The 19,661-nt window shown below is 40.0% G+C and overlaps 1 protein-coding gene across 1 annotated transcript; it reads right to left on the reverse strand.

Moving 5' to 3' along the window:
• Positions 1–10,071: 10,071 nt before the first annotated feature.
• On the reverse strand, positions 10,072–17,315 carry LOC311097134 (protein sprouty homolog 2). The gene is made up of 2 exons (XM_084136635.1): positions 16,777–17,315; positions 10,072–12,521 (listed from the first exon to the last, which is right to left on the reverse strand). The coding sequence occupies exon 2, from the start codon at positions 12,451–12,453 to the stop codon at positions 11,602–11,604; it is 852 nt and encodes a 283-aa protein (XP_083992761.1). The 5' UTR covers positions 12,454–12,521; positions 16,777–17,315; the 3' UTR covers positions 10,072–11,601.
• Between the last annotated feature and the right edge of the window lie 2,346 nt (positions 17,316–19,661).

Consider the following 19,661-nt stretch of genomic DNA (forward strand, 5'->3'; position numbering starts at 1 on the left):
TTTCCTGTTTCCAGCTTCCAGCCACGCAGGATTAGACACACCAACACACAGCTGGTACATCAGCCTTCATATGCATCATGATCACACGTTTAAAACCACAGTTGTTTAATGTACTGTACATTTATCACATTTCATTACCCATAATATTAGATGTATAATAACGTATAATTGACATTACCGTTATTTACAAAATAATATATTGGGGGGGGGGGGGGGGGTGCTCAGGTGCTGTTCTTTCATAGCTCTCCAGACAGCAACATAGGGTCGGCCCACATCTGGTACAAGTGTATTCCACACGGCCCAGATGAGGGCCGGATCTGGGCCGACACGACACTATGTTGCTGTCTGGGTCAGAGTTAATTGAGGTCTCAGTTCATTAAAGACTAAGTTAAGTTCAATTGACAGCACTTGTGGTTTAATGTTGATTACCACACAAATTTATTTAGATTTTTCCCAGACAGCAACATAGTGTCTGCCCAGATCCGGCCCACATCTGGGCCGTGTGGAATCCATGGCCGGATCTGGGCCGACAGTATGTTGCTGTCTGGGTTCTTTCTTCCTCCAAAACAAAACAAAATCTAGGGCACAGTGAGGCACTTTTAGTGGAAATGGGGGCCATTAAGCAAAAAAATGATTGTTTCAATAGATGCAAATAATATGCGTTGAACGCATTTAAAACACTTACTAACCTTTTTTCTATAAAGTTACAGTATTTTGCAATCCAATTTTACAACTTACCTGTCATAACACCTAAAACCCAAAAATGAACATCTTTACAGCTCAAATATTTTATAAAATATGGAATTATTATTATAAAAAAACTCAAAAAATTGGCCCCATTAACTTTCCATTTGTAAGTGTCTCACTGCAACTTGAGAAAATGAGGATGGAGTCAAAATAACTTTTTGTGGTAATCAGCCTCAATTGAGCTTAAATTATATTAAACCAATGAAAATTCACATTGAAATCTTGGCGAATCTAAGCAGTTTGTGAAGTTGAGATGTTTTCAGAAAAACTTGAGGAAATTATGAGGTTATGCAGGTCTTTTTTCTGAGAATAAATGTGTGTTTTTTCTGTCTTGTCTCTCAGAATTGTCGCAGAATTGATTGTACGGACTGCAATTGTTAAACATCACATGAAGAGACCAGACAACAAGATTTTATCCCATCTTCCTCACCATATCTGAAAGTAAATGACTCCCAAATTTAAAAAAAAAAAAAACCCAGACTCAGTCTAAAATAATGTGGGGCAGCCCTCGAAGGACCTGGGTCAGCTCTATCGCTGTGAGAATCTCTCCCTTCTTGCCCCCAGGGGAAATGTAAAACAGCTCTCTTTTTTTAGACAGCGGAACACAAGAGGATATTGGATCACCACAATCGAGAACATCTGCAGGGAGATTTTGCACTGCTCATTCCCCTGCATGTATGTATGTGTGTGTGTGTGGGAGGGGGAGGACAAACGAGCAACACACAGATGATGACAGAATCATGTTACAAAAACACGCATGTATAGCATTCAGCACATGCTATCTTGTTCCTTATAGAGGCCACACAAACTTTCTACAGATATATGCTTACTCTCTTTCTCTCTCACACACACACACACACACACTAATGCCCTTTAATGGTAGTGCAGTGTGTGCTGCTTCCCTGGCTGGGGCCAAATAACAGATATTATCCTCATCATAGTTTGGCCTCTTTGCACGGCTGTAGCGAGGGCCATCAGAGAGCGCAGAGAAAAACAGCCACTCGATATGCGCGCGACCAGGAGAGAGAGAAGAGCTCAGCGTTTCCGCTGTTGAAATGACAGGACTGCATGGATCGAGCAAGGGCAGATCTATATTACAGATGCGGCAGTAGATCCATGCTGCCATTGATTGACTGTGGGAGCACGCACAGGAATATGCATGTAGGCCACGGCGTGGAGAGGAATGACTGTAAAAATAAAGAAAGACTTTGAATGCTTATGGAAAAAGAACTGTTGCAGCATCGATGGTATAGTAGTATTTGTAGTAGTTGACATACTTTTGTACAGTTGTCCTATATGCTACATGCATCCTTTAATCTATCTATCTATCTATCTATCTATCTATCTATATATCTATCTATCTATCTATCTATCTATCCATACATACATCTTTTTATATATGTCAACAATATAGGTTCATTAATATTCATGGTGGACATGTTATGTGTTCATGACTTTAAGGACTGAAAATGGTGTAGGATTTACTTTGGGGAAAAAAAATCACTAGTAAATCGCTAATAATTGCAAAGAAACAGCAAGTAACATGTTGAATTAAACATGACATTCTGAAATGCCATTTTTAAACATAGTAAAATGTACTCCAATAATCTGTTTTATTTACAACTCAGAAAAATCATTTTTACATGTCCCCAAAAACACAATAATATAATGGTACCACATCCAATAAACATGGTTATTCAACTTTTTTTTTTTTTTTTTTTTTTTTTTGTTAGAGATAGACAAAAAAAATGAAAATACAGTGAAAAGGGAAGAAACGTGGCTTAAAACACACAAGTTTGAGTGGGAGCTGGAGGAGCAGAATTCCAGAGACTGGAGAGCCGTGGGGCCGGCAGCGGAAGTGTGCTAAAGCTCTCTCCAGTGACCCCTGACCTTGCAGATACCATTCCCATCAACTCCTCCTCCAGCTGTCTGCACTCAGCCACCCAGCAGGCCCGCAAACAGTCCTCCTCCTCTCCTCTCCTCCCCCACTCCCTCGCTCTTTCTTCCCTTGTGCTCTTCTGTCTCCCCCGCCGCACATCACTCTTCCACCACGCCATCCTTTCATCGAGTACAGTCCCACCTCGGATGGATAGATAGATAGATAGATAGATAGATAGATAGATAGATAGATAGATAGATAGATAGATAGATAGATAGATAGATAGATAGATAGATAGATAGATAGTGTGGAACACATTTTAATAAACTGTTATCAAAAAAAAAATCTCTATTTTTATTTAATAATTGAATCTTTCATATTTCTCAAGGGATGATGCGAAAAAAAACTTCTTAGGATTTGAGTCCCACAGGGTTGATGAAATTGGTTCGGTGGGAACTTGTTAGCGGGGAGGAAATCTCCCATCTTTTCCAAATTTGCTCTTTCCCACCATCTCATTGGCCACATAAGAGCAGCAGGATACAGAGATTTAAGCCAACCCGACTTTAAAACACACTTCACACACTTTAACACAAACACCGCCAACCTCTAACCGATCACCACAACACAGATGGGCCCTCGGCAAGTCAACAGAAACTCTATCACAGCCATGGCGTTCAGTCATGTCTAGACAGTCTATAATTGAGTTTAATTCACTTGGACCATATCCGTCCATTAACAAACTGAAATGAGGATGAAACATTTTGGACAATTCTAGGGAGCGTAGGATGTTACCCATACAGTAAAAAAATATATTTTTTCTGGCTAAAATATATTTAAATATATGCTAAATATATGTTGTACACATACATTTTTGAAATTTAAAATATATAGTTTTAACGTTCATATACCAAAATATATTTCAAAATATATTCAGGGGCAAGAAAACACATTTCCAATCTTACAGTATCCTGCATTTAGGCTAAATGCAAATGTGGATGGAATAGCCTCCTAAAGATCAAAACGATATTTTGCATCCTTTAAAATTACACTCTAAAGTACACTGATCAGCCACAACATTAAAACCACCTGCCAACATCTTGAACTTTTGGTCATGTTCCTCAAACTTTTTTATAAACTCCAACTTTTGCAGTGTGGCAAGTATTTTATTTTATTTATTTATTTTTTACATTTTAAACTTCATGTATTCATGTACATCAATTCAAGTTTTTCTTTAAATGTGAGATTTGTAAATGTATTTTCTTTGTTTGAAATATATGGAGGACAAAATATATTTTTAAATGCTTTATAATATATATATATATATATATATATATATATATATATATATATACATATATTATTATTATTATTATTATTATTTTAATAAAACAATAATATTACTAATATAGATAGATTTTATTTATTTAACCAGATAAAACTTTCTGAGATTAAAAAATCTATTTTACAGAAGTGACCTGGCCAAGATGAGCAGCACAACATTATCAAAAAATAAATAAAAGAAGAAAGAAAATCACCATGACATTAAATTAAACATTAGATTTCAAAATAATAATACAAAAAAATGAATAAAGTTCAGTTTAAAATAAATAAAAGTATATATGTTTTAAATGCCAAAAAGAATTCAAATATATGACCAATGATGCCCCGTCTTTCCAAAATCCCTGTTAGGGGTTGTAGGCTGGCTCCGCTCTGCCCCGGCACCGTGGCCTTCTTCGGCCCCTCTCAGCTCTCTCTGGCGCCTGCTTCTCCATCACACCTCCACCTGTCAACAGCTCCAGCTCTCCCCCAGCCTCTGAGGCTCCAGCTCAGGCCTGCACACACACCAGTCTCACCTTTTCGGAGTCACCGTGCTGGAAGTAACCATGCATTCAAAAATGGCTTTTATTTAAGACACTACATCGTGAATACGGTAGAACATGTAACTAATAGATATCATCATACTTTCACCAGTTCAATAATAACAATACAGCTTTTCCCTCAAAACAATAAGTTCACATCTCTGAACAGTTAGTTTGTTGTTCTCATTAGATTTGAATTCCTTATTGATTTTGTTGATATTGTATTGATTGTTTTGGCACGTGTGTAAAAGAGTAAGTGCAGCTGTCTACAATTTGCACAATAACTAAATGCACAAGGCTTGTTGATCAATGCGTAGATTCTCAGTGAAATTGTCAAACTCTTAACATCTTCTAAACATTCTTTCATCGTGTGAGCTATCACATGCAAATTTATTTTTCCAAGTACAATCACCACCATTTTTGAACACATGTAACACATTTCTACAAAATAACTGTACTGTATGAATACAAATGTTCATTTTCTTTTTATAAAGGATTGACTTTTCCCAGTTATTTTGTCCTACACTGTTGAAATCTGTGTCTAAAAAGCTCAGTGCTCTTCTGTAGTATAGAAAGTCAGTCAGTGTCAACAGAAAAGTTGAACAAATATAACATGTGTATAAAACAAATATTTCCATAGTGTTGCACACCCGATGATAAAAAGCAAAGCATTGGCCAATTTACTGACACATTAATTACTGTAGATTTTGAAGCATGAATTAATTCGTTTTTTTTTTTGTTTTTTTTTGGTCTGAGTTACTACATTTTGCAGACATGCAATAGTGTTGAGGGTCCTCATTTATAAAACGCGAAAATCCAACGCCAACGTTCATATTCAAAACGCTGACATGGAAAAGTGCTTAGCGCCACGTCAGGGTCTAAGCAGACGTGCACACTTTTCCTTGTGGCAGAGAGTCGCGCTGCGTCCGAAATCGAATACTTCCCTACTATATATAGTAGCCTATGCGAAAAACAGTATTCCAAAAGAGTAGCATGTCCAAATATGTGAAAAAAAGTAGGCAAAAAGTCCCCGGGTGACCTACAACTTCTGCCGAGATTTTGAAGTGCGCATTCGATGGACACTTTACTATCCCAGAGGATTTTTGAATGGAAGTATTGCAATGCAACTGACGCTGGTCTGGCAGTGTTGAGGAAAGTTACTTTTAAAAGTAATGCATATTGCGTATTGCATATGTCAGTCAGTAAATGGAAAAACAAATGAACTTGTGTAACTTATTTGAAAAAGTAACTCAGATATTTTGATGTAACTTTAAAAAATAATGTGTTACTTAACTAGTTACTTGAAAAAAGTAATCTGATTATTTAACTCAAGTTGTAATGCGTTACCCCCATAGATATCATATAATAAAGGCTAGATGTCTTACGGCATCACGGTTCGGCCATCTTGTCACAGGCAGGCTCTGATGTAAGGTGAGTGATCAGCACGAACACAAATACTCTTATCTCGCTGAAATCTTGACGGATTTACAAACGGTTTGGTTTCTTACAAACGTTATTAACGTGGCTATAATTCCAAATGCTTGAACATGTATGTTATAATTATTCATATGTATGCAGTGTCATAACTACATCTCTGACGTTTATAACAAACCAAACTGTTTGAAAATCGGTAGAAAATTGAGCAAGTTATGGTTATTTAAAAGTACATGCACCATTAAAACATAATGTTATGAGTGAGCGAGCTGTCTGTGGCAAGATGGCCGCCACATGCGGACGTCGACCTCCATTGGCCAGCAGCGCGCACGAGACATCTAGCCTTTATTATATGATATCTATGGTTTTAACGGCCGTGAAGTAAATTAAATTTCAAATATAGTACATACTCAGAAAATACGCAATTTCAGACGCAGCTTTGGAGCAGGCCTACTGCAGGTATTTGGAAATCTAAGCAATTCTTGCCGCTCGCGATTCTCAAGTAAAGCATTTGAACATTGACTGGTGCTTTTTTATAATGTTCATGACATTAATTAGGTGCCGTTTACAAGGTCTGAAACCATTCCGCTACGCACAACTTCAAGATCATTTGCGATTTATAAAATTTCATATCTGGAAGAGAGGAGCACTGTTTTCGTTGGTTCTCTGAATTACACGTACGCACATTTGAGAAATGATCAAATGATGGTTTCTAGAAGCATTTTTATAAATGAGGCCTGTGATGTTCCAACAGACAGTGATAATTACAGGTTAGAGAATATTAAGACTGTTTCAAAAATGTGCCAAAGCGAGTGAGGAAAAACTGTAGGACAATTGTTTTGTATTAGGCCTACAAGAACAAGTTGTGTTTAAATATACAAATGAGACATTGTCTAGGCCAATTAAATATGCATTAATTTCCACTCATTTCCAGAACAGAAATCTGAACATTGGATTACTCCAGGTTCAAAGTTCTTGTTTCCATTTGTTGACAAATTAGAGTTAAAGGTTTTTACAGAGGAGGTTTTGATATCTGTTTTTTATCACTCCATAAATCAGAAAATACTATCAATAGCCAGAGAAAAAAACAACATATTTTTAGGAATAAAAAATTATATACAGTAAATCAGGCAAATGTTATATGAACAAACTGCTCTGTAAAACACCTTCAGAATATAGATAGGAATACATCTGGAAAGTTTGGTGTTTGTAACTGCTACTGATGTGGAGATTTCGGGCTCAGTACAAGAAAAAAACTCATTTTGAGAACATGGCCTTTAAAGATATGTATTGTAATTGAAATCCACATATGCTAATAGATAAAGTGGAATACAATAAACAGTTTCCTTCCACTACTATTTTATTTCCACTACTCTGAGAGAAGACAATTTATGGAAGGAAAATACACGCAGCCCAAAATTTCAAAACTGACCAGTGCGTGAAAAAACAATGGTTTTGCCACTATAGTGTCTTGCCTTAAGTAAGGCAAATGGCTCATTTACATGTAAGCTAATACAGCTAGTGCAAAAACAGAAGGAGCTTCAAACACACGTGATTTTGAACTATTATAAATGCAAACATCTAATTTTAGAATAAGAGCTTTGATATTGCTCAATTATGTAAGTGATTTGTAAGCCCTAATGCTGCTGCTTTTAAGTGGAGTGTTTTTACATTTGGATTAGGGTGTCTTAGAAAAGGTCCATTTTCACACACCGCTGCACTGTGATTGACACATGCATGGAGCTCTGACTGACAGCCTCTATAGCTCCATCCCCGACCCCTGGAGTGTCCTCAACAGTGCCTGTCCCCGCCAGACAAGGCCCTCATAGGGGGATTCACTGGTTACAGAGGCCATGAGGTCAGGATGGTAGAAGATCAACCGACCCCATCCCTTCTTGCTCTTTATTAGCTGGGTTAAAGGTTAAGAAAGCAAAGAGCATCCCTCCAGAGTCAGTTTCTTTTCTGACTTTTGACAGTCCTGGTTTACTGTATCCCATGACACATCTTGATGAACCCTGTGTCATTGCACATAACCTCTTGTTTGAGCACACGTTTCATGAAACAACCCAAATTGAACTGTATATATTAACTAAAAACCATAATGCAAAACAACTTTTATAAAGCCTAGTTTACTTTGATGTTTAAATTTTCTCACAAATTTCTGTCTGTTCCTCACACAAATCTATCCAACGCTATCTCACGACCAATTCGTACAAGTGAGTAAAAGGTGGCTAATTCGTACGAATTCGTACGACCTCACTCGTACGAATTCGTACGATTTGTCTAAACCCCAGTGATGAGTAGGTTTAGGGGTGGGGTCAGGGGTAGGTCATTCATACGAATTCGGCAACTCGTAAAATATGTACGATTTAGCAAAAATCGTATGAATTCGTACGAGTGAGGTCATATGAATTCGTACGAATTAGCCACCTCGTAAAATATGTACGAATTGCCGTGAGATCGGGTTGAATCTATCGCATACAGTAGCTTCTGATGACTATACGAATGCTGAAATACAATTTATGCTATTATTTTTTATATATATTTTAAATAAGTAAATTCATTTTATTTTTTGGTGAACTCTCCTTTTAATGGGTTTAATAAATACTGTACTATCAAGAACCGTGTGTCTGCAGATGCCAGACTGATGTATGCACTGTACATCTGAATGTACTCACACATAAAGGCAAGACTGTATTATTCATGCAGTGTCTTCTCATATAGACAAAGCAGAGAGAGATGGTGGGCTATTAAGATGTTGAGGAACAGGCTTAATGCTTTTGAAGCTCTGGGAAAATGAGGCGTGGTTGTGTGTCTGTGATGAACAGCACAAATGGTGATACAAACACATCTCATACACACTCTCACACATCTGAAGTAACACACACACACACACACACACATCTCTAGTCCCTCTTTTCCAAGGCCATTAGTACAAGCTGGCCTTGATTACTTATTTATGAGGCAAACAGGCAGAAGTGCGGGGAGTGGAGTAAAGAGACAGACAAAGACTGACCGGAACCCCTCGGCACTGAAACCAGTGTCCACGCATATACAGTATTTGCTACTTCACAGCATTTTCTTCTAAACAGATCACTTATGCGCTTAATAACTCCTTCAGGTATCTGCAGAATAGCAGTCAAACGCCACAAAACTACAGATGCAACCATGTAGACTCAGCATTGCAGCTGTGGGTGTACGTGTACTTTTAAAGCCTTGCATTAAATTGTATCTTTCCTAAACATTTCAAATCAAAAGCAATTCAATTTACAGTCAGAATTGTAAATTGTCACAGATGTAAAAACAAGTTTTGTACACAGAATATTTGAAAACTTTTTATTTATTATCCATAGCCATATGGCCATATCCACCAATCCTCTTTGAAAAAAGCTGAAATCATCACATGGGTCTTTTCATTCAATGTCTTTTTATCATTCACCCAAAATAAATACATAGCTTTTCTTGCAACCATTTAAATAAATATCTGTGGCTTTATGATAATATCAGCAACAAAAAAGTGTAAAATGTATATATATATATATATATATATATATATATATATATATATATATATATATATATAATAGATTCATTTGTATAGATTTATATATATATTTATTTATATATTCTCCTTTAATTCTTTTACAACTTACAAGATGCCAATTGTACCAAAGCAATACTTACTAATACAACATGGTGAACTTTTAGTGGTTAACTTAGAGACTGCGGACAGCACCCGTTAGGCATTCTTGTAAATTGTATGTACCTGCACACTGAAACCCCACAGCATAGACACTCCTTAGAGGAGCCATTCTTATGGGATGCAACTGTGGAGGAGAGGTATCTTCTCACTATTTCATACTGTGAAAGTTTGCCACACACTCTGATAGTAATGCATGTTATTTACTCTCATGCCAGTAAATATTGAGTAGTTAGAAAAACATATGATTGGCTCTGGAAGCTTGTGTGTGACTTTTACCAATCTTTTTTTTTTTTTGGTGGAAAAAATATATTTCAGGCTGTTTAGGTCTTGTCTGAACACCACAAAATATTTTAGATCAGTTCTGAGTGATTGTTTCTGTTCTTAGGACAAAAGCAATTTATGATAAATAGATGTGACCAATAAGAGAGAATTCTCACATTTTTTTGGAAATTTACTGTACTGCGATGCAAAACAAGTGTTATGCACAAGGGACCTCTCCTCCACAATACAAAATCAGCATTATGGTTAGTCTTAAGTATTAGCCAGGTCTCTGACAAGGTTAATGTCCAACAGTAATAGAAAGTAATGGTAATAATAATAACCAGATTAAAACAAATGGAATAAAAATACAAATACAATAAGAATTCTATGTACATACAAAAATATAGCAAAGGAACTCACAAGGATGTGCATTTTTGGGGGAAGAACACACACACTTGAAACGGATTTCATTCATCTTGCTTCCCAGTTTTGGATGCCAGTGCATCTGTTTCACCTTGTTCCCAAGTGTGGTTTTCACCTCGTTCTGGCCAGGTGACTAAGCCCTTGTCTCAATACAATCCCTTCTCCCTGTCAGATGACACAACAGTTTCCATTAACCTCACTTTCTGCGAAGCATTCAGGGCACACCAGAGAAGCTCAGGAAAGGCCAATGTCTTTAGAGATACTCATGCCACATGTATAGCAGAGCTGGGGAACCACAATGGCTTCATTTTGCTGATACAACTCGGATCTGATGATAACCTAAAGCATGGTCCCACAGGTTTTCTGGCTGATTTGTCCAAAGTAATGGCTTGTATCTCATCCTGACTGTCAAAGATGGACAGACAGTCCCTTTTGATGTTTGGTCCCACAGCATAGTTGGATGCAGAAATGGTCAGGGATCCTATCGCTGATGTTCAACAGTTGGAAAGTACAATGGGCAGCTGAGAAAAAATGAGTTGAGGATGTAAGAGTGCTTGGGAGAGGTTGGCGTCAGGCTGCCCTGGGCTGGAAACCTGACCAGACACTTTGTCTTTCAGAGTAGGTCCTCTAAAAATAAAAAGAGAGGCTTCTGCTGACAGCAGATGCCGGCCTGAGACTGCACACACATGCACATACAAACGCACACATTTTCCCTTCTTCTTCCTTACACACTCATTCGCACACAATGTCTCTCTTTACCGCCTCTCTTGAAACACATCCCTCTTAGGTGAGCTTAATTTTCTGATTTTAAATGGTCCTGTTTTTGGTGTCAAACAGAATTGACTTACATAGTCAGATTTTGGTTGGGCTCTCCTCCCTAACCAGTGCCCTGTATCCACGTAAAGTCAGAGTGAACCAGCTTGCTTACAGTTTTTCCATTCAGTAAGGCTGAAGAAGACACACTCAGTGCTGACTTTCTGTTAAAAGCGATGCCTAGATGATCCTTTTACTAAGTACAGCCTCTGCATTTATTTTGATAGCATACTCCCTGTGTTACATATGGTTCACATTACCCAACTCCATCTTGGAAAGTCCAATAAATAAATAAATAGACATGGGTTTACTAAAAAAAAACGGGGAGGCGGGGGGGGTTGGATAGCATACATGATGATGAACATGATGTAGGGAGGCCTGATTGGTTTAGAGTTGGTCAGTTCATTTAGCAGAATTTTCCGGCTGCTTCAGCAATAGAGGTGTCTCCTCGAAGGAGAATTGCGAGAGTCTCATTCAGCCTGTCATACAGGCTTCTCCAGGGTTTTACGAAAGGGTGCAGGGTTGGTGGCAGAGATCTTGCGGCACACAGTGTTGGTGTTGCTACATCGGCAGCCTGGACGTGTGGCGCGATCGTAGCCACGCTGGCATAAAGTGAGGCACAGCTTGGCAGGAGGGTAGCAGCACAGGCAAGGCAGGCAGAGCGCCAGGAAGGCCATGGCACTCCAGCGGGAGCAGGCGTGAGCCGGGGAACAGGAGCATGGTCGGTCAGCACAGTTGTCCTCTTTATCTGCCGAGCAGTGGTAGAACAGACCCTTCACACAGCACAGGCAAGTGCCGTACTCCAAGAATTTTTCAGCTGAGCACAAGCAGCGCTGGCCACAGGTCCAGCAGGAGGGCAAATTACGAGGGGCACAGCACTCCTGGCACTTACAGTGGCCGCAACGTTCACAGATGAAGAGATGCAGGCCCAAGTCCTCACTGTCAGCCAGTCCTTTGCCTAGTGAGTCAGGTTTCAAGTCACCTTTGGGCTGGGACCGCACCACAGTGGCCAGACCAGAATGGGAAGGCGTTAGTCCTGTAAGAAGTCTCTGGTCCGAAGCAGCACTGCCGCGGGACATGGAGCTCACAGTACTGGAACGACTCAAGTAGGCCAAGTGGGAATGTTGATGCTGACTTTGACTGCGAGACATCTGAGGATGTCGCTCATCATGCACATAGAAGACACCAACCTGAGTGGCAGGCTCCAGCGCCACAGGGCGTTCCACATAGTCATTATTAGCCCTTATAGCATGGATCTGGTCTATGGACAAAACAGGGACCTGTTGAAGATCCAGGCTTTCAGGGTCCATCCGAAAAGGTGGTACTGGATCCATTCTTTCAGGGCCACCAGGATAGGGGCTGAGCTGCAAGGCTGACCAATATCAGGGTACATCGGATAAACCTGTAGAATGAAAAGATAAAATAAATTGATCAGTGTTAGATTTAGAATCAAATTAAATGGTTGAAGTTCAGATGGTCTATGGCTAAAGCTATGGTTATTATTAGACACAGAGGATGGAGAGATAACGCCATTGACATCACACTGTAATTTAGCATCTGGACAACACAGCTGTTAACACAAGGGATAGGAACCAGAGCAAAGAATTTGACAGCAATGAATTGTGAGAAACTGGGGAACCCAAAAGAATTAGTGTTAGTGTCCTGAGGTATCTCTTCCTCAGCAGCTTGGCGGAATTTTGCCCCTCCCTGCAGCCCTTCTTTTGTTAGGCCTTATCCTTCATAAACAGGAACAACATGGCTTTTGGAATGTGCATGGAAATAATCAGCATCCTGGAATTGAGAAACATGTTGCTTGCATTATTGGACGTCATAGGCAAACAAGACATTGGATTGCATTGGATTAGATAGCGATGGGTTTTGTTTTCTTCCATAAATAAAGAGATAGAAGACCACTTTTTGATGTTTGTCAGACTCTCAGACTGTTCCAAAAGTCAATGTGTGATAGGGAAAAAAGCAAACATTTTAGGCTGCCTAGGAAGAGATTGGCCATGAGAAGAGAGCTGTTTCTGACATAACAAGTAACGGAAATCCATACACAACAGCAGTGATTAGAAGAAGCAGTGTCTGCTCCCAGTCCCTCAAGCATCCGGGGCACAGTCAGCTGAATTCCTGGCAAGAGCCTTGAATGCTCTCGCAAAAAAAAAAAAAAAAAAAAAGTAAGATAGCATCCTCCCCCGCTCCCACTGCCCAGCCAGAAACTCAAGATAAGGAGGCCCAGGTCGGAAGCACAAAATGCATTTGCAAATTACACAGAGGAGGAAAGAGAAGTCCTGGAGAGTAATTACATCAAACCCAGCAGAGAGCTGTAGTCAGGTCCTATCAGTCCATCTAATTGTTGAAAGGGGTCTGCTGTTCATTTCCATGAGCTCATTATTTGGGGCCTGAGTTCGAAAACAACATTGGACTTTTAGTCTCGCATCTGCGGGCAAGCCAGAGAGGAAGTTTTGGGTTAGCTCATCTGTGTCATGTCAGGCACTTTGGTTGCATATTTGTTTGAGCATTTGCACATGTCCTCTCCATGTGGTTTTCCTCAAGTGTGTCGGCACTTGGGAGCATTTATCACTCGCGGCTACACTGGAGTTTATTTGGAACTTTCCACTGACTTGCAGAGATCTTGTGTAAAAACAGACCCAAATTACACCTCAAAAAGATGTATTTCCTGGGCTCTGAGAAATGGTACAAAGAAAAATTCTAAACTATTACTTTCTAATTAACTGCCCACTCACCATTAATTCCGTCCACAAAAGTTCCTCTCAAGTTATCATCAATGAAATACCCATTTATCCCATGAGTTACTTCCCTTGAGCCAGACCGTTTGGAAAGCCACCATCCATTAACCGTAAACTGCCTCCCAGTAGAGTTCACCAACCACTTCCATGCTCTGTCAATGAGCATAGTGCATTTGTAAAATAAGCTGTGAAGCAGAAGACCAGAGCAGAAGCTGCTATATAAAAGCCCCTGAAACATTCTTCCACCGCACCCAGCAGCAGCAGTCAGGGTGCCAGAGGGTCGATAAGTCACACTACAGTGGCATAGCAGGTAAGGTGCTGACATCAGGAAGTCCAGCAGATCACCCCAACACTTACAGTAAACCCCAAACAAAGAGCACACTACCACTCCCTACTTAGTCCCAGAGTACTCTTTAGCTCCACCTGCCCCAGACCGCACACCAGGGCGAGGCCGTACTAGGGCTGTGGACTGGTCTATCATGTCTCTACAGTAGAGCTTGCACAACAGTGTTTTCTCTTAAACAAATTCTGTGTATAACTGCTACTTGAGTGCCTTCCAAAGTGATACTGGCTGTTGTTTAGGGAACATTCAACGTTGGACGTTGGACATGTTGATTCAAGTCTACTTGCATTGTGAGTGTATGCTGAGATATTGATTATGGTGTTCAGATCAAGTCTTCTCATTTGTAAGTTCTGACCATGACCTCTAAAAGAATTACTCTAAATGAGCAAAAACTTTGCTGAAACTGATACATTTTATAAAATTGTGATGACTGGGAATGAGGGAAATAGGAAGGTTACTACACTACACTACTTCAGCATAGCACTTGAATGGATCAGTTTAGGCCAGTTCAGAATCTGTTTCTGCAATCTAGCATTCATCCAAAGTATTGTTTTTTCCCGATCCCACATCTGAAGACTCCATCTTCTATTTTTTGCTGGATGGTTTTATCATTTAAAAGGATATTCTGCATCTGGCTCTCCAAATTTGATAGCATTTCATAACATTGGATGAAGTAAAGCAAGTCCATACCCATTCACCACAAATGGCTGTCTGTATTTCTCTTTTTCTTTCAGGTCACATGAGCACTCATCCAACTTTTTTTTATCACATTTAAACCACTATACTAGGGGGAATATTCATGCAACAGACATCTGATCTAAAAAAGAAAATGGTAGACTGTGAGTGCACAAGAAGATAACACCTGTCCCAGGTTAAGGCACACTTTATGTCCCAGAACTGTGCATACAGCTCAGAGTGAGAGACAGCTGCATCTAGTGAGCCAGAGAGAGAAAAAGAAGGGAGAGAGTGGCCTTGTTTACTCAGCCCTGCCTGCCATGAGGGGTAACCTGAAGACAGGCCTCAGCGCTCTGGGAGTATCAGTGCTGAGTGAGCTGTACCTCGCGGCTCTGCCCCGGGGCTCCTTGCACCCGTTACCTTGCACACATCCTTGGCCAGAGTAATCCAATCCAGGGCAGGAAGAGGATGAGAAGCGCATATTATTCATAACAGTCACCACACTCCACTGACTGGGAGAAACTTTAAACCTCCAAACAGGGAGGCAAATGAGAACAGGCAAATGAGAAAAGGCAAAATAGTCGTCCCGTAAAGGGTCGTTGGACAACATTGGAACAGCTGAAGATTGTTCAGCCTGTTTATCTATTGATGGGTGTGACCATCAGGTGAATGAGGTGCTGCTGCTGATGTTTGGGGGCTGATGAGAAGTTGGCCAATGACATCATGCTGTGGTGCTATTTTTAAAGCCTCCAGTCTCCTTTCATTGACCCCTGCTGCCACTGATAAGCATCCAGCAGTTCTGCAGCCAGCCATCAGGCCAGTCTGACTTCCTGCAGGCTAACTGTCATTAGAGATATCCATTTTCCATTTCTGCTCTCTCTCTCTGACTCAGATAGAGTGGCAGATTGGCAATTGCTGACTGAGGGTTGATTAGCTGGTAGTCGTGGGGGGTAGGGGCCGGGGGCCTTGCAGAGGGCATATATATGCTCCTAGGGGCCAGGCTTAACTGCGGCTGGACTTGAGTTGTCAGGCACCAGGACCCTGGGATCTGCCCTAAAGGCCCCTCTGGGAACACAGTGGGATTGAATGACAATAAACTGTATGAGATTCCGGATGTGCCGAATCCGACCCCCAGGAAGGACTGAAATAGACACTGCAGACCAGCAAGTTTGGGTGAGAGAAAGACAGAGAGAGACTGAGAAGAGAAAGGGGGGAGGGTTACTTAGAGAAAGGAGGAATATATAAGAAAAATATAGTATTATTGAGCAAAACACACACACAAAACACTGACAAACATGTAAATCTAAAACTGTAACTCTAAATATTAACAGATTAATATTAATAGATATTGACAACTAGTATGACAATATAAAACGAATTGACACAGTGAGGAAATTTGAGACATTTTCACTGTTAATCTGCACCATTCACAAAATTCACATTCCATTCACAAAATTCACATTCCTTTATGCTGGCCTCTACTTTGAGAACTTTATCATAAACCAATTCCAAATACACAGAAACTTCACTATAGACCATTGTGAGCACACATGTGTGCAGCGCTGTCCCATGTCCACTTCCAAACTCTCCATCAGCCTCTGCCAGCACAAACTGGGTAGTATTGACATCTCCAACCTTGAGGACAATCAATTCCATGCCTGTACACCCGAAGCTCAGTACATTGGCTGGGTCAGGGTAGGCGACACACAGAGATCATCTCTCACTCGGATGCTATTCTACTCCCATTATATGTCAACTAGATTATATTTCATTCGGAGAACTAGATCTAGAGAATCTCAAGAGAATACAGTTTGAGCTAAAAAAAAAAGAAAAAGATTTAAACAGATTAAGACTAAGACTTAAAGAGATTTAAATAAAGAATCTCTTACCCCTAAAAGGAGGGAGATCCATTTTGTGCCAAAGCAGTGTTTTATGTTTGTTTGTTTCTTGTTTTCTTTCTTTCCTTTATGTTTTCTTGAGCAGTTTTCTCTCTTCTGCCTCTTGATGCTTCTTCACAAGTGTCCCACACGTGCAAGCAATCCTGGTTCCTCAGTGCTCAGTCATTCCCTCTGAAGAACACCAACAGCCTTTATCAAGCCAGAGCACTGCATGTTCAAAGAGCACTCAGAAGTAAGACGAAGAAACGAGGGCAACATGTCACACGAAATATCCCAATTTATTTGAGTAAGAAACAAAAATGTCCCCAGGGCAAAGTAACTGAGAGGAGCTTTGCTTTTCAAAAGTACTTCCACAAAACAGTGTGGAAAGACCACAGCAGCAGCTCTGTAGTTTGTCGTCTCTCAGTATGAGCTGAAAGTGTGAGTGCTGGATTTTCTCTCTTGGACTGTCTATCTCTCTCTCTTTTTCTCTCTCTCTATCTGTGTATGGTCAGCGCTTCCTGCTCATGCGATCATCCACTCACTCCCAGAGTGTGTGTATGTATGTGTGTGTGAGAGAGAGAGAGAGATAGAGATGAAGGGTGGGAAACAGTGAGGGAGAGAGGGAGGGAGATGGGATGGGGAGGAGAAGGAGGGGTGGTTGGATATGAATGGTAGAAGGAAGGAGGGCCGGGCTGAGGAGGGTTGGGGTGGGGGGCACTTGGTTTTGCAGGAGATAGTTAATGGCTAAGTGGCATCATCGGGCTGAAACCCAATCTCTCATTTTCTCCCCCTCAGGAACTTTTCTATATGATTCCCTGAGCTAAGCCTAACAAGATGGATAGAGGGAGGAAGGGAAAAGGAGATAAAGAGAAATAGAGAGAAAAAGAGAGCGAGAGAAATGTGAGAAATGGATAGAAAGATAAAGAAGGAAAATATGAGTCAACAATATGAAAGGTGATGAAAACAATGAAAGAGACAGAGATGAGAAACACAATAACTGACAAGAACTTTATGGAGGAATATGTGTAAGTTCATGGAGCCATAAAGAGACAAACAGTTCTGTAAACATTCTGTAGACATATCAACAATTTCATTCTTGCTGATCTTTCACTTGCATGCAGTGGTACCAAGTATTTGGGCACTTAAGCTACCGTTAAAAGTAGAATCTGTGCATTAGAAAATATCACATTTACTGTAGATATCCTGTTCAGAATTGACCCTTAGCAGGGAGTTTGATTGACAGGCAATCTGACCAATCATAATCCGCCATTTTTGGCCAACAAAGCAGTCAGGAGAGTTAGTAGATTAACGTTGGAGGATTTGAACTTGAAAAATGGTATGTACTGACGTCTTTCCGCGGTTAAAACAACATTCCTTCTTATGTTCATTTATGTTTATTTGATGCTATAACTTAACTAGAAGGAAGAGATGATCGGTTCACGAGCAGCTTTAACTGAGGCTCTACCGCGATCTGTCAGACACATTAAAGAGCCACAAAACGGTATTTATTGTTTAAATTTAGTTAAAAAATTACCAAATTTGAAAGTTGAGACTTTGTTTATATCAAAAGTAACCTGGTCTGTCCTGTCTGTCAGCGCGTTGTCAGTGTCCTCTCCGCTCCGCGTGAGAACATGGTGGGGCGTGAGATCGGCGTGGCTTGTCGGACATAGCAACAGTATCTAAAGGGGGCGGGTCTTTGCGAACGGTCAATTAACCCAAAAGGTATCGACACTTTCTGATTTTGAACACATGTAATGACTGGGACACCTGTGTGAACTTGAGGAGAACTGCCTTCATACATCCACTAAAATCACTTTGACACAAGCAAGTTAGTTCTGTGCAAAGACGTTTGTTTGCAGATACCACTTGGTTTGATAATTTTTCTAATGCAATAAAAGTGTGTCTTAAGTGTCCAAGAACATTTGGCACCACTGTATAGGAAAAAAAGTATATTGAATAAATATATATATATATATATATATATATATATATATATATATATATATATATATAAAGGAAGACCTTGATATTTTACAGAATGTCACAGTTGGTGAACATGAACAGAACATCGAGGTATATGAACATCACATGCCATTTTTAACTATAAGAGCCTCATGTGGTTGTAGACTCAACATTTGGGAACTCTTTGACCCATTCTGATGTGTTTGTGCCAGCTAGCAGCTGTCCTAGAGCAGGTTACATCCTAGAACAGTGAATAATTCAGTGTCTCAATCGAGTGCATGACAGATTGGAACCCAGCCCATGTTCCTTCACTTCAGTCATTGCTAAACAGACAACAAGTTTTAACCTTATCATTATTGCAGTGAAATGATCAAGAATGAAATGTAAATTAAAATGAAAAAAAAAAAAAAAAACTTGAATGCATTAAATATACAGGATATTCATATGTGTCCATGTCAGTCTATTGATAGCACATGGAAGGTATCTCCAAGGTAACAGGACACATTTTGTGTGTATGTGACTGTATATGTGTGCGTGCGTGCATGTGTGTATGTCAAGTCAAGTCAAGTCACCTGTATTTATATAGCGCTTTTTTACAATACAGATTGTATCAAAGCAGCTTCACAGTGATAACATGAAAATAATAGAAGAAAATTGCGTCATCGTCCACCTTAAGTAAGGCACATCAGTAATATTGTTGAATATTAAATGTCCGAATAAGCAAGCCAAAAGCCAAGGCAACAGTGGCAAGGAACCAAAACTCCATCAGGTGACAGAATGGAGAAAAAAACCTTGGGAGAAACCAGGCTCAGTCTCGTTCTCCTCTGGCCAATGAACAAATAGTGTGTGATTATGATTCAGACAGCATCACAGGTCAGAAGTCAGATTGGATCAGAACATTCAGAATATTTATCCAGTTACATCTGGTTGAA

This window comes from Abramis brama, assembly GCF_963993115.1.
Source record: "Abramis brama genome assembly, chromosome: 15".
Lineage (NCBI taxonomy): Eukaryota > Metazoa > Chordata > Actinopteri > Cypriniformes > Leuciscidae > Abramis > Abramis brama.

Excerpts from the sequence above, each read along its gene's own strand:
- LOC311097134 (XM_084136635.1), bottom strand. The coding sequence starts at position 12,453 with ATGGATCCAGTACCACCTTTTCGGATGGACCCTGAAAGCCTGGATCTT.